The sequence below is a fragment of the Eschrichtius robustus genome, chromosome 1 (genome assembly GCF_028021215.1).
Source record: "Eschrichtius robustus isolate mEscRob2 chromosome 1, mEscRob2.pri, whole genome shotgun sequence".
Taxonomy (NCBI): Eukaryota; Metazoa; Chordata; class Mammalia; order Artiodactyla; family Eschrichtiidae; genus Eschrichtius; species Eschrichtius robustus.
The window spans coordinates 163859228-163873991 of NC_090824.1; the positions used below are offsets into that span (position 1 = coordinate 163859228).

Below are 14764 nucleotides of genomic sequence, written 5' to 3' on the forward strand. Positions count from 1 at the left end.
ATGGAGGACGACACACTGAGACTAAGAGAGTCCAGCTCTCTCACATCAGCGGCCGGTGGTTTGGAGAACATGGGGGCTGAGCTGTTGGAAAGCCTGGTCTGTCCCCTCCCCCACGCTGGTTTGCCCCCTCCTGGTGGGAGGGGCCTTTGTTCATCATCTTCCTCCCACCCCCACCTCCTCCTCACCTCTTTGCTTGAACACTTAGGACACCCCCAGTGTGTTGACCCCCTCCACACAGAGCAGCCCCATTAATCACTCATTAAACATCTGTGCACACCTATCATGTGCCAGTATAGCCTGCCCTCATCAGAAAGGTCAGGGAAGGGCTCATCCAGGAAGTAACATTTCAGCTGTGATCTAAATGATAAGGAGGAAGGGACTTCCCTGGCCATCCAGTGGTTAAGACTCTGTGCTTCCACTGAGGGGAGGGCGTGGGTTCGATCCTTGGTTGGGGAACTAGGATCCCACATGCCTCGCCGCACAGCCAAACAAAAAGAAATTTAAGGATAAGTAGGAGAACCTTCATGATGGGGGAGGATGGGGACTCTCTGGGGAGCTGGCAAGCTCATCCTTGCTCTGGAATGGCCAGGTTGAGGCCCTCCACCCAGAACTTTGGAGCCCAGAACTAGGGACCCACTTCCCTCCCAAACTCCCCTGAAGCACAAGTATCCCTCCTTCATGCAGACCATGAGTTCCCTGAGGGCAGGATGTGTCTAGCACAGAGCCTAGCACACAGTAGGTGCTCAAATTTTGGAATTTAAGTTCCCTCTGGTTACTTCCTGTGCCCAGTCCCCACCCCAGCCCACTCCCGAGGCGACTGTGGGCACACTGGTGGCAGCCTGGGTCTCTCCGCACTCCAGGCCCCCAGCTGTAGTTCTCACGTGAGGCGGGAGGCACCTCCGGTCCATCTCTGGTGGCTTTAGGAGGAAGGCCGGGACCCTGGCACAGTGACTCAAGCCCTGCAGAAGTCAGGGACAGCGGGAGCAAGGCTGGCCCGGAGCCCTCCTCAGGATGGTAGGTCGTCTCCGGGAAGGATGTGGGCTGGCCTGGGGAGGAGGCCCCTGTGGGGAGGAGGGATGGGGAGCCTGGCCTCCTGACAGGGAAGGGTCTCCCTGGACCTTTGCTGAAGAAAGGAGTAAACATGTTTTAGCCAACAAATGAGTTCTGCTGACCTCTGCCTCAGAGGTGAGCCAGGCCAGAGGTTCCCAATCTGCTTTGGAGCAGCCAGAATGAAAATCCCATGGGGGACACCAATTTATACTGAGGGGCCTGCTCTGGTTGAAGTTGGATGGGGGCCCTGAACCAGCCTGGTCCCCTCTTTACTCCTCATCTTCCTTCTACCCCATTCGGTCTCTGGGGCACCTCAGGGAACCTTGAAGCTTAGTTTGAAAACCCCTAGACTGGGCCAGGCCCCTCCTTTCACATGGGGAGGCTGAAGCCCAGAGAGGGAGAGAGATGGACCCAGGTCACACAGGCAGCGAATCGAGCCTAGAGCTTGGCCTCCTGACACCCAGGCCTACTGGGGGTGTCCTGACTGGCCAGATCCTGAGCTAATGAGAGCGTGTTGCCAAAAACTTGGCTTCTGTGCACCAGTGCCAAATCGAATCTCGGAGACAGAGTTTTGGGTGAAGTAGAAAAGCATAGCTTTATTGCTTTGCCAGGCAAAGGGAGACACAGCTGGCTTCCACCCTCGAAAACTGTGTGTCCCCACCCAGGAGGATTTGGTGAGGAGTTTTATAGCAATGGTTCAAGGGTGGGGTTGCTGACAAGACTAGGGTGTGTGCAGGGCCTGCACCCCTTTAATTTTGTTTCAGGTAATCTTCTTTTTATTTATTTATTTATTTATTTATTTATTTATTTATTTATTTATTTAGGCTGTGTTGGGTCCTCGTTTCTTTGCGAGGGCCCTCTCTAGTTGCGGCAAGCGGGGGCCACTCTTCACCGCGGTGCACGGGCCTCCCACTATCGCGGCCCCTCTTGTTGCGGAGCACAGGCTCCAGACATGCAGGCTCAGCAGTTGTGGCTCACGGGCCCAGCCGCTTCGCGGCATGTGGGATCTTCCCATACCAGGGCTCGAACCCGCGTCCCCTGCATTGGCAGGCAGACTCTCAACCACTGCACCACCAGGGAAGCCCTCAGGTAATCTTCTTGATGAGCTTCTCTGGTTCCTTTAATCTGGCCTCAGGTGGTCTTTTCTGGAATGAATAATGCTGACATTTCCCATGTGTTGGGTTTTAGTTCTGTAAAGAGCTCAAATATATTGTTATGTGTTTCCCTTGAAGGGGACCCAGGACCCTGCCCCAAGGCTGCACTATTGTTTGTTGGCTGCTCCTCCCTTGTCTCTGCATCCCTTCCCTTCCCTGATTAACAACTGTTTGAATCTGCCCTTTGGGACTCAGGGAAGGTCATGGAGGCTGGAGTCTGTTCCCTACAAACAAGAAACGGGGGGACATAGGCTTCTGTGCCCAGAAGCCCCATAGGGTCCTGCTCAGTCTCAAGCATTCAGCCGGGTGGGGTTGTGGATTCCATCTGTCTGCCTTGGGACGAGATTGAGGGAAAATGCCTCACTTAGGAGGTGGCCAGTGGGGACAGAGAGAGGGGAGAGAGTTTCCTTTAAAAAATGACTGGTGGCTGAATGAGTGTGAGTGAGCATCTCCTACGTGCTCAGCCAGGGGAACCTCAGAGGTATTCAGGTACCAGCCTTTCCTCCAGGGACAGACAAGTGGCCAAGTGACCAGACAAGAATTGGCATTTGCACCAGGTCCGGAAGGCAGTGGGACTGTGTGACGGCTGCCAGTGGACTGTTCACACTTCCTCTCTCTGGGAGGTGCTGTTGACTCAGAGGATAATGTCCCACAGGAGTAAATGCAGAGCTGGGAGCCTCCCCACTTTGCTCCTCAGACAGTTGGAAATGGGACAGGGGAGGGGAGGCAGCCATCGTGGTTTGTGCATTTCTGTATGTTGGTAAGGTTCTTCCTTATTGTCTCAGTTTATTCCTTCCCATACCCGGGAGGCAGGATTATCACTTGGGTAGTGGTGCTGCTTCAGGCTGAGACACAGCTGGTACAGACAGAGGCCAGAAGGAGTGGACGGCCTGAGCCATTCCTTAGTTTGCTCTGGGCTAGGGTTGCCCTGTAACCCTGTGGGATGTCAAGGCCAGTGCCTGGCTCGCCCCATGTTGCCATTTTACTGGGGACATACCTGAGTGGCTTCTACCTGGAGGTGTTGAGAATCCTCACAGGGGTGGGAGTCTGGGGGCGCCACTCATAGACCCTGCTGGTCTTCTCCCCAGGAGGAGCCTGCAGCCAGCCCTGAGGGTGAGACGCTTCTGCAGAGGGCACGCACAGCTGTTTCGATGGGTCTGCACAGACCTGTTATGTACTGGTGAGCTTGGGGCCCAGCCCCACCAGGGAGACAGTCACTCCTGCTTAGCCCCATGGTTCCCACCACCCAGGTTTCAGCCACCTGCACCCCAGCTATCCATGTCTCAGGGCAGGGTCATTCACTTACCCAATAACTCAACAAAGGTTTGTTGAGCACCAACTCAGGGCCAGCTCTTGTTCCAGAAGCTGGGGAATGAGAATTGAACCAGACCAGATCTTGTGCCCAAGGTACTCTCTGATCAGTAAGGGAGAGGGGAACAAATATTTCCACATAATGCCGAGAGCCATCTGGGAACACCAAGGAAGGATGTGGGGGCGATCAGGGAGGACTTCCAGGAGGAGGTAACATTCCAGTCTCACAGGTTGAACAGGAGTTAACCAGGTAAAAGGGGAAGGACAATAGGAGTGAGAAGGCAGAGGAACACATGAGCAAAGGTGAAAACCTGCAGTATGTGGGCAGGCAGCTGATAAACATTCAGGTGTGGCTGGAGGGTAAAGTTCTAGACCAGGAGTGCCAGAGGATGAGGCTGGAGGGATGAGAAGGGGCCAGGTATTGGGAGGGAGTTGGAGAAACTTGGATTTTACCTCCAAGGTCAGAGAGAGCCATTGAAGGATTTAAACCAGGAAGTGTCAAGTTTGGATTCACATTGTGGAAACCCAGAAGAGGCAGGCGGGAAAGATGGGAGAAGGAGATGTTGAGGACCACATTCCATATGGGAGAAGATGAAGTGCTGGAGGATGGAAGGGGGTGGATTTGAGAAATCGTCGAGAAGCCACACCAGCCAGACTTGGCAGCTGATCACCTGTGCAGGATGAAGGAGGCCCTGGAATCCAGGATGCCTCAGGGTTCTGCTTGGACCACGGGGGTGGGTGATGCTGCCCGCCAGAGCCAGGGAACAGGAGTGGAGGAGGGGGTCTCAGCAGGGAGGGGGATGGCGAGTTGTTTCGGACAGTGTGTTGGAGGTAATCGCTGCCAGGCCCTCCAGGAGGAGAAGAGGTTTCCCAGGGGTGCTTGGAGAATGAATTGAGAGGTGGTTCACGGATGGAAACCTGGGGACCAGCCACACGGAAGGAGTTAGAGAGGAAGAGGAGTCCTGAGACAGCCTGAGAAGGCGTGCAGGTGGGGGCAGCAGCAGGACACCAGGAGCAGAGTCGGTGCAGAAGCCCAGGGAGCAAAGGGTTTCAAGAAGGAGGGGAAGATCACCAGCATCTCTGCGGTAAGGGGACCAGCGGGCCAAGGATGGAACAGTGTCCGTGGGATTTAGGGGCAAGGAAGTCATGGTGACTTAGGGTGGACTTGCAAAAGCTGGATGGAGAACAGGAGGAGAGACAGTGTAGACAGTAAGTCTAGACAGCTCTTGCGGGAAATTTTTTAATGAGAATTGGGCGGGAATATTAAAGGAAGGGTGTGGCAGTGTCAAGGAAGGGGGTGTGTTTGTGAAGGGAGACACTTTGACTGTGTTTATGAGCTGAGGCAGGGAGTTTGTAGAAAGAAGGGGAAGAGCGAGGAGGTGGAGATGACCGGTGGAGCAAGGTCCCCTGGGCACGGGGAAGGAGGGGTCCAGGGCCCAGGCGGAGAGGCGGGTCCTCACAGCTGGAGGCTCGATTTGGCTTGGCAGGTGGAAGATCGACAGGGGAGGTGGGTGTGGATGCAGAGGCCTTCGTGGGGACTACACAGGGGAGAGGACATGGAGGCATGACAGCAGGGGCCCCAATCTTCATGATGAACTCAAAAGCAGGATGCCCTGCTTAGATGGGGCTGGTTCATGGCCCTGGCAGCTTCCTCCTCGAGATGTCGGACACCGCGAAGTCTTCCTTTGGCAGGAGCTGAGCAGGGCCGTCTTGGTTCCCCTTGTGTCCACCTTCACTCAGACTCAGATTTGTTTCTCTTGAAGAAATGATTGAATTCCTTCTAGCAGATAATGGAAATGACCTACCATATCCTATTTCCACTTTTGTCTTGGCTGTCAGGAACTCAGTCTCAATCATTAAATCCTCCCTTACTTTCTCCATGTTTGGGATTTTGATTTCCTCCAGCTCTTTGATATCTTTATTGTATCACGTCTTCTATGGCAAGGCTCTTCACGTATTTCCTGAAGTAGGTGTGGTAGAGAAATGAAGCTCATGTTCTCAGCACTTAGTCTGAGCCGTAGCAATGGCTTCCTCGCCTTAGGTGGGCTTTCTCCATGGATGCAAAGATAACACTGGAGGCTGACTGACATGGAGGCCCTCAGCGTCCCCAGTCTCAGAAGAGTGTACCTCTTGCCCATATTTCCAGCCAAGTCCCTGGAGGCCTTTGATGGGCCTAGCTCGGGTCATGTGCCCATCCCTGGGCCCAGGGGATGCTGTGGTCTCCCACCCCTGAAGTGGGTCAGACACTGTGGGACCACATGGGCTAAGAGTAGGGAGGGGTGCCCAAAAGGAACAGAAAATCCTATCACCGGAGAGGTGAATGGATCCTAGAAGGATGAAAATACTTCCTAATACATGTTTCTCCCATGTCCTGCCTGGAGGACTTGTCCACACAGCGCCCCCTCTCCTGCACGATGTGCCAGTTCCTGCTGTCCACAGACAGACCCAGGTTGGAATTCCAGTCCAATTTTCTCCCTGCGTGAGTCAGTTCACTTCTCATCTCTAAATGGGGATCACCACAGTACCGACCCGTGAAATGGGTGTGAGGAGTAATTCTGGCAGTGCTATAAATAGTGCTGACCTTGGCACCTGTCTCCCACCAGCTCCCCCTCCTCTGACTTCCCACAGCCCTATGCCTGCATCCCTGGCGCTGCCCTGCAGAGCCTCACCTGTGTGCTTCTAACTAACCCCCATACAGGTGTCCCAGCCCACAAACTTCTGTGTGAGAGAAAAGTAACTTTATTTTCCATAACTCGACTTATGGAAAATAAAGTTTCTATTTCAATTTCATTGTTCCAAGTGAGGGATAGGAACTGAACATCTGTCAGTTTGGAATATCCCTTCACCTCTTTCCTCAGGAGTCCCTGGGGGTGATTATCCACGATCAGTTCTCAAGTGTCTGCTAACCTGTCCACTTCCCCAACTGGTCCTGGGTTCTCTGCCGCTGCAAGTAGCCATGGAGACACCCACATCTCCATCGTGGGCCTGTTCTGGTCTCCTTTCTCTCTGAGGCACTCATAGAGATCATTTCCTCTGCTTCGGTGCCTGCTGAGGTGTGTGGAACCTCAGAAGCCTTCTGTGACCCTGCCTGCCCATGCATTCCATGCGCATTCCTCTCCGTGACATTTTGCTGCCTCCCTGGGGCAGGACGCCTTTGCTTGCAATGCCACAAACATGCCTGGGCTTTTGCCACCTCCCCTGGCTCAGAGTCCTTTTCTCTGGGACCCACGGGTATCCTCTAACTAGTTTGGCAGCAGAGGGGGAGGGGGAGGGATTACACTTACTCAAAATGTTCCATCCCACATTTTTTATCCAATGGAAAGGTTATAAGTCCTTTCCGTTCTTCAAGGGCTCTGGCTCTTGAAATTCATAAGCCAGGGAGAGATAGTTCCCCTCTGCTATCTGCTATCATATTCCTCTCTTGAGGTATAGCACAGACTGGCCTAGCTGCTCAAATAGGGAGAAGGGCAAAGGGGGAAAAGGAAATTCCAGGAAGAAAAATGGTCACTGATGAATATTCAGAACGGGATCCTGACACACACAAGTGAATGCCTTCCTGGAGCGACTGATTTATCCATCTCTGTCCTCCTCAGAACCTAGTGTGGCTCTGGAACATAGCAGGCGCTCCGTTGATGCTCAGAGATTCATGCTGTCTTGCCTCCTCCTTAAACATCTCCCTCAGCACTTTATAGTTTGCAAAGCCCTTTTACACACATTCTGTCAATTAACTTCATAATGACCCTCTGACAATGGTGCTCATTTCCAGACGAAGAAACTAAGGCTCAGAGAGCTCTGGCTGGAGTAAGGTGGAGCTGGAGGATAGGGCTGTGGGGTCCTGCAGACGCCAGTGTCATTATGGATGACCCCGTCTCTGTTTCATCCTCCACCTACTCCCAGCATTTGCTGCCTTCCTGCTGATTGCCTGCCTCCTGGATTTCCAGAGGGCCCTGGCATTGTTTGTCCTCACCTGTGTGGACCTTGTCTTCCTGGCCCACAACCTGCTGAAGAGGCTGCTGGGGCCAAAGCTGCTGAAGTGTGTCAAGCCTCTGGGGCATCCCCGCCTGAACCTCTGGTTTAAGAGGTAAGCGAGGCCCCAGGGGAGTATGGGGGTGGGCAGGCACATTGGCAGAGGGCCTCTGAGTCAGCTGCGGGGTCACAGCCAGGGCTGGGTGGGGAGGTCCTTTGTCCTTGTCGCACCAGAAGGCTCCTGAGCCATGGGGAACACATGTTACTTGCCTGCCTCCTGGGAGCCCCGGAGCAGGTGTTGCTGGGTGGCTTCAGAGGCATCTTTGTGGCATTTCGCCAGTTCCCACCTGATTCTCTGCTCCAGTTAAAACAGGTGACTATGATACCTGAGGACAGGAATCAACAGTTTCCTAAATTCAGATATCGTAGCCCATTCAAGCAGGGAGGGCCCATAACAGTGCCTCCTATCAGATCACCTGGAGCATGCGTGAGACATACAGCTGCAGGGGACCACCCCTGGAGTCTGATTCAGCAGTCTGAATTGAGGTCCAGGAATCAATATTTTTTTTAACTTTTTATTTTATATTGGAGTATAGTTGATTAACAATGTTATGATAGTTTCAGGTGTACAGCAAAGTGATTCAGTTAAACATATACATGTATCTATTCTTATTGAAATTCTTTTCCCTTTAGTTAATATTTTTAGTTAGCCACCAGGGGATTCTGATGTAGCCAGCCATGTTCCTGAACACAGTTTGGGATCCCCTGGTTTTTAAACTGGGTTCCTTAGAGCTCTGGAAACCTTGGAGGTACTGTAGGGCAGGTGAGGGAGATTGGAGAGGGGAACATCAGACACCCTGCCTCCCAATCTCCATTTCAACCAGACAGCTCTATTTTATCTGTTTTATAAACAGGTTTGCAAAAAGAAAAAAGAAAAAATTTAGCTGGGAAAAAATGTTTCTATGGCTTAAAAAAGGTACTCTTTTTTTTGTTGATGAAGAAACTGGTGCCCAAAGATAACCAATGACTAAGCCAGGCAGGTGTAGGGCATAATGGTGTTTCCCAAAGTAAGACCCCCATACCACAGCAAAATGCTTTGAGCCAGCCTATAAACAAATTTTTAGTTTTATTTATAAATAGATTTGTTTTTACATTTGCCTTCTCTTTATTAAATAGATTTATAAAAGGATTTATTTTTACAGTCATCTTCTGTTTATGACAAATCACTGATACTGGTTTTCCATTTGAGGTATTGTTATAAAGTTTCCTTTAAAAAAATACATGCAGGTAGGGAGTTCCCTGGTGGTCTAGTGGTTAGGATTTGGCGCTTTCACCGCCATGGCCCCAGGTTCAGTCCCCAGTTGGGGAACTGAGATCCCGCAAGCCGCGTGGCATGGCCAAGGAAAAAAAGAAAAATACATGCAGATAAACTAGACTGTATAAAAACTAAAATTTTTTGATTCAGAGGACACCATCAACAAAGTGAAAAGACAACCCACAGAATGGGAGAAAATATTTGCAAATTATATACCAAAAAAAAAAAAAAATCACAGCAAGATACCACTTCCCATCTGCTAGGATGGCTATAACAAAAAAGATAAATGATAGCAAGAGTTGGCAAAGATGTGAAAAAATCTGAAACCCTCATACACTCCTGAAAGAAATGTAAGATGATGCAGCTGCAATAGAAAACAATGTCAGTTCCTCAAAATGTTATACGTGGAGTTACCATACCCAGCATTTCCACTCCTAGGTATATACCTAAGAGAAATGAAAACATATATCCACAAACTTATATGCAAATGTTCATAGCATCATTATTCATAATAGCCAAAGTGGAAACAACCCAAATGCCCACCAACCATTAAATGGCTGAATAAATTGTGTCTATACATATAATGGAATATTATTTGGCCATAAAAAGAAGGTAGTACTGATTAATGCTACAATAATGACAAAGCTTGAAAACACGCTAAGTAAAAGATGCCAGTCACAAAGAACCATATACTGTATGATTCCATTTATATGAAATGTCCAGAATAGGAAAATCTATAGAGACAGAGAGTAGAGTAGTGATTTTTAAAAAATATTTATTTATTTATTTGGTTGTGCCGGGTTTTAGTTGCGGAAGGTGGGCTCCTTAGTTGCGGCTCATGGGCTCCTTAGTTGTGGCATACGAACTCTTAGTTGCTCATGCATGTGGGGTCTAGTTCCATGACCAGGGATTGAACCCAGGCCCCCTGCATTGGGAGCTTGGAGTCTTAACCACTGCACCACCAGGGAAGTGCCGATTAGTGACTGACTAGGGCTGGAAGGGGATGGGAAGATGGGGGTGGTGGGTAGAGGTGTGGGGTTTCTCTTTGGGCTGATGAAAATGTTCCAAAGTTGATTGCAGTGACGGTTGTACAACCCTGTAAATATACTAAAAACCATTGAACCATACTGTTCTTTAAAAAAATTAATTGATTTTCATTTTTGGCTGCGTTGGATCTTTGTTGCTGCACCTAGGCTTTCTCTAGTTGCAGCGAGCAGGGGCTACTCTTCGTTGCGGTGTGCAAGCTTCTCATTGCGGTGGCTTCTCTTGTTGCAGAGCATGGGATCTAGGTGCATGGGCTTCAGTAGTTGTGGCACGCGGGCTTCCGTAGTTGTGGCTCGTGGGCTCTAGAGCGCAGGCTCAGTAGTTGTGGCGCACAGGCTTAGTTGCTCCACGGCCTCTGGGATCTTCCTGGACCAGGGCTCGAACCCGTGTCCCCTGCATTGGCAGGCAGATTCTTAACCACTGCGCCACCAGGGAAGCTCTGAACCATAGTCTTTAAATGGGAAAATTGTATAGTATGTGAATTTTGTCTCAATAAACTGTTTTTAAAATACATGCATTTGATTTCGGCTTCCAAAATCAGGTCAAGATGGAGTAACAGAGACCAGCTTTATCCTCTCACTTGAAGCAACTAAAAAACCAGAACAAATAGTATATGGCTCTTAAGAAATTGGGCATCAGGCAACAAAGGACAGTGATCCTTGAGAAATAGGAAACAAATGAGATGAGCTCTATGATTGCCCCAACTTACTGCATTGAGGGGGTTTCCAGGCCACAGTGCAGGAAAGGGGCATTAAGGTGGGGCCAGTAGATTTCCTGAGTTGAAGAGACAGAGCTTGGACTTCAGGAAAGCCAAGGTGGCTAGAGTTCACAATGCAGAGTACCAGAGGAGAGAGATCTGCTCCCGGGATCTGCAGAGGGTTCTCCTCCAGTATTCAACTGAGTTCTGATCAGTGAATACGTATGAGGAAACTATGCAAGGCCTAGAAAAGAACCACTGAAAAGGATTAGAGAACAGTGCCCAGAGATCACACAGGGTCAGGAATAGTGTTTGCTCTCAATAGTCAGAGTGGAAAACCTCATGATTCACCGGATATTGTTTAGAGTACTAAGAAAGATCTTGGGTCAGTAATAGGGAAAAATTAACCATAGAATAAACCCTGCTCAGGCTCTACCTAACAAATTTTAAGAAAACTTGAAGGAGTCAAACAGAGCATCAGTTAACCATGGCACATTAAGTAGGCAAACAGAGAAGTAATTGAAATCTCCAAAGGAGAAGGAGGGAAGAAAAAATACTTGAAGAAATTATATCCAAGAAATTCCAAATCTGATGAAAATTATAAACCCAAACATCCAAGAAACTCTACAAACCTACATCACAAGAAACATGAAGAAAACCACACCAAAGCACATCATAATCAGAGAAGGCATTTGACAAACAGGTGAATGTATAAGCCAACTGTGGTATATCCACACAATGGACTACTACTCAGCAATAAAAAGAAATGAATGCATGCAAAAACATGGATGAATCTCAAAATAATTACACTAAGTGAAAGAAGTCAGACAAAAAAAATATGTACTGTATGATTCCATTTCTATGAAATCCTAGAAATTGCAAACTCATCTAGTGACAGAAAACAGATCATTTGCTGCCTGGGGATGAGGGAAGGAATTACAAAGGAATATGAAGAAGATTTGAGGGTGATGGATATAATACGCTCACTGCGATACTGGTGATGGTTTCACGGTGTATACATATGTTGAAACTATCAAATTATACACTTTCAACATGTTCTATTTATTATGTCAATCATACCTCTAATACCAGGCGGGGAAGGGTGGAGGGAAGGGATAGTTAGGGAGTTTGGGATTGACATGTACACACTGCTATATTTAAAAAGGATAACCAACAAGGGCCTACTGCATAGCACAGGGAACTCTGCTCAATGTTATGTGGCAGCCTGGATGGAAGGGGAGTCTGGGGGAGAATGGATACATGTATATGTATGGCTGAGTCGCTCTGCTGTGCACCTGAAACTATCACAACATTGTTAATCGGCTATACGCCAATATAAAATAAAAAGTTTAAAAAAATCATATCTCTAATAAAGCTATTAAAAACAACCCCTTTCCAAAAAAAATAAAACCCCAAACATGCATTTCAGTTTTTATAAAATGAGTTAACTTCAAGGAAAATAGTACAGGTGGCACAGAGACAGGGCAGAAATCGTGCCAATGGAACTGGGATGATAGGAGTTTGGGAAACACACCAGAAATAAACAGTCAACTCTGGGGTTAGCCGCTGGATTTCAGGTCATGGGTCCTCCTCTTACCGGCTGGTGACTGTGTACAGAACTAGTTAAGAGAATAGATTTGCTGCCAGAGTGCCTGGGCTAAGATCTCAGCTTTGCTACTTTCTAGATGGGCAGCTGTGGGCAAGTCATTTAACTTCCTGGGCCTCTGTTTCTTCATCTCTAAGTTGAGGACAGTTACTGGAGGTCTCTCAGCACCCAGCATAGTTCCTGGCACATAATAGGTGCTCAGTGAAGCTTAGCTGTGGTTATAGTACCCAGTGAGTTGAAGACTGGGTCGGGGCTAGACCTTGAACAGCCAGTACCCAGACCTGGGCTCTTGAACATTTCAGGCTGCCTCCTGGACAAGCAAATCCCAGCCCCAGGGAGGGAGGTGTTGCTGTAAAAGTTGCATCCAGCCCTAGGTCTCAGGTGCTCAACTCTGCATTCCAGACTGACACTACTGCTTCTGGGCTTCGGGGGAGCAGAGCCCATGGTCCATGGTGCTGAGTTCTAGCCCACACAGGCCCCATCTCACCCTGGCAAGGTCAGAGGCTGGGCTGAGCTGAGCATCATTGCAGCTTTGAGAATTCCTGCCTCTTGATGGAGCCATGTGCTTGGCACCATGCTAAGCTGAGTACACACATCCTCTGATTTAGTCCTCTCGGCAACCTTGAGAAATGGGGTGTCTTTGGCTTCGTTTACCCAATGAGGAAACTAGACTCAGAGAGGCTATGTGGTCTGTCTGAGGTTACACAGCGCTCTCTCTCTCCCCCCACCAGCCCCGAGTACCCTTTCTCTGGGGCCCTGGGTGCTCTTGTGTGGGGGTGAGGAGATGCTGACAGTGATGACTTTCTGCCCCTCTCCTGCAGGGAGCCCTTTCTAGCCCTTGCTGCTTTCCTGGGCCTGATCCTATGGCTGGTTCTGGACACCTCTCAGTGGCCTGAGCAGCTGGTGTCCTTTGGAGGAATCTGCATGTTCGTCAGCCTCCTCTTTGCCTTCTCAAAGCATCACCGCACAGTGAGTGCTTAGCTATCAGGTCCAGAGTGGGCTGCAGCCCCTTCTCTCTCTGATATCAGGTCACCCCCCTCCATTTCACAGTGTGGTTAACACCTTCCCCCAGACTCCAGCCAAGCCTCCCAGAGATCCTGATGCACAGCTGGGTGTAGGGATCACTGCTAAGGAGTCATTAAATGCTGAGAGGTAGCAGCAGCCCTTAGAAGTCCAGTTCCCTTCTGCTGGGGGTCGGGGAGAGTGCATTGAGGGAGAGAGAGTGGGGTCAGGGTGGCTGGGAGCCCTGACTATGTAGGAGGGATGGGGGAGGATCCAGACACACAAAAGTTACATGGAAGCCGGACACTGAGGCCACAACTCCAGCTCCATCTACCCCGTGATGACCCAGGACCAAGTGCCATGGCACACTCCAGGCTGGTCCTTGGTTAGATCTTGCCTTACCCCTGCCTACTGCCCAGGCCCATTGCTGCCAAGTGTGGCCTATTCTGAACTCCATGGGGAATTTGACCATTGGCAACTGGCCCAGAGCTCTGGCTGGGTCCAGCCCTCATCCCACAGACTGGCCAAGTCTCCCATAGCCCCTCAGCAGTGCTGTGCCCTCTGCCCTCACCCAACTGTTCCCTGTGGATCTCCCAAGGAGCTGAGCTCACCAGGACCTTTCTATCGGGTGGCAGGTATCCTGGCGGGCTGTGTCCTGGGGTCTTGGACTACAGTTTGCACTTGGACTCTTCGTCATCAGAACAGAACCAGGATTTATTGCATTTCAGTGGCTGGGCGACCGGATCCAGGTGTGTACATGGGGTGCAGTTGCCCAGGGAGTGTTGGGTTGCCAGGGAATGGAGGAGAAGCCTCTCTGCTGGAGGGAGGTGGGCTGTGAGGCCATAGGGAGGGGCTGTGACCAGGATGGTGGGTGTGTACGGGGCCCCAGACCAGCTGGGCAGCTGGGGGCTGAGCATTGCATCTGCTACTTCTCTCAGGCCTGGTACCACCTGCCCAGACAGAGCAGTCCTTTCAGAGGCTGGGTCTGATGTGGAAGAGAATCTCAAAACAGGTAGGTTCCTTGTGGGAAGGCCCACAAGGCATGTGGCCCTCAGTGGTCATAACAAAAGGAACTTATAATAGTCAAAAGTGCTTTAAAAATTGCAAATGATTTACTTTGTATGTGTATATGTGTGTTTAAAAATAATGTTCATTTTGTTGAAATTATACTTTTTTAATTCCATTTTTTTTATTGTGATGAGTACACATAACACAAAATTTACTATTTTAACCTTTTTTTTTCATTTTAACCATTTTTGAGTGTCATTAAGTTCCTTCACATCATTGGGCAATTATGATTTACTTTTTTCTTTATAAGTATGTTTCATATTTATTTATCTTTTATTTATTTATTTAGGCTGTGCAGGGTCTTAGTTGCAGCATGCAGCATCTTTAGTTATGGCATGCAGACTTCTTAGTTGCAGCATGCAGACTCTTAGTTGCGGCATGCGAACTCTTAGTGCACCATGCGGGATCTAGTTTCCCGACCAGGGATCGAACCCGGGTCCCCTGCATTGGGAGCGCGAATCTTACCCACTGGACCACCAGGGAAGTCCCATGATTTACTTTTTAAAATATAAGTTATCAAGGACACAAGGTTGATCCTCTACTCACCCCTC

At 49.5% G+C, this 14764-nt stretch overlaps 1 protein-coding gene across 1 annotated transcript in view; it reads left to right on the forward strand.

Annotated features, from left to right (window-relative positions):
• SLC28A1 (solute carrier family 28 member 1) overlaps positions 1 to 14764 on the forward strand; it is a 42910-nt gene continuing 28146 nt past the window's right edge. The window contains 7 exon segments of the mRNA XM_068537810.1: positions 1 to 96; positions 924 to 941; positions 944 to 1014; positions 3293 to 3384; positions 7413 to 7596; positions 12965 to 13112; positions 13781 to 13894. Of these exon segments, the coding sequence (XP_068393911.1) occupies positions 1 to 96; positions 924 to 941; positions 944 to 1014; positions 3293 to 3384; positions 7413 to 7596; positions 12965 to 13112; positions 13781 to 13894 (723 nt within the window).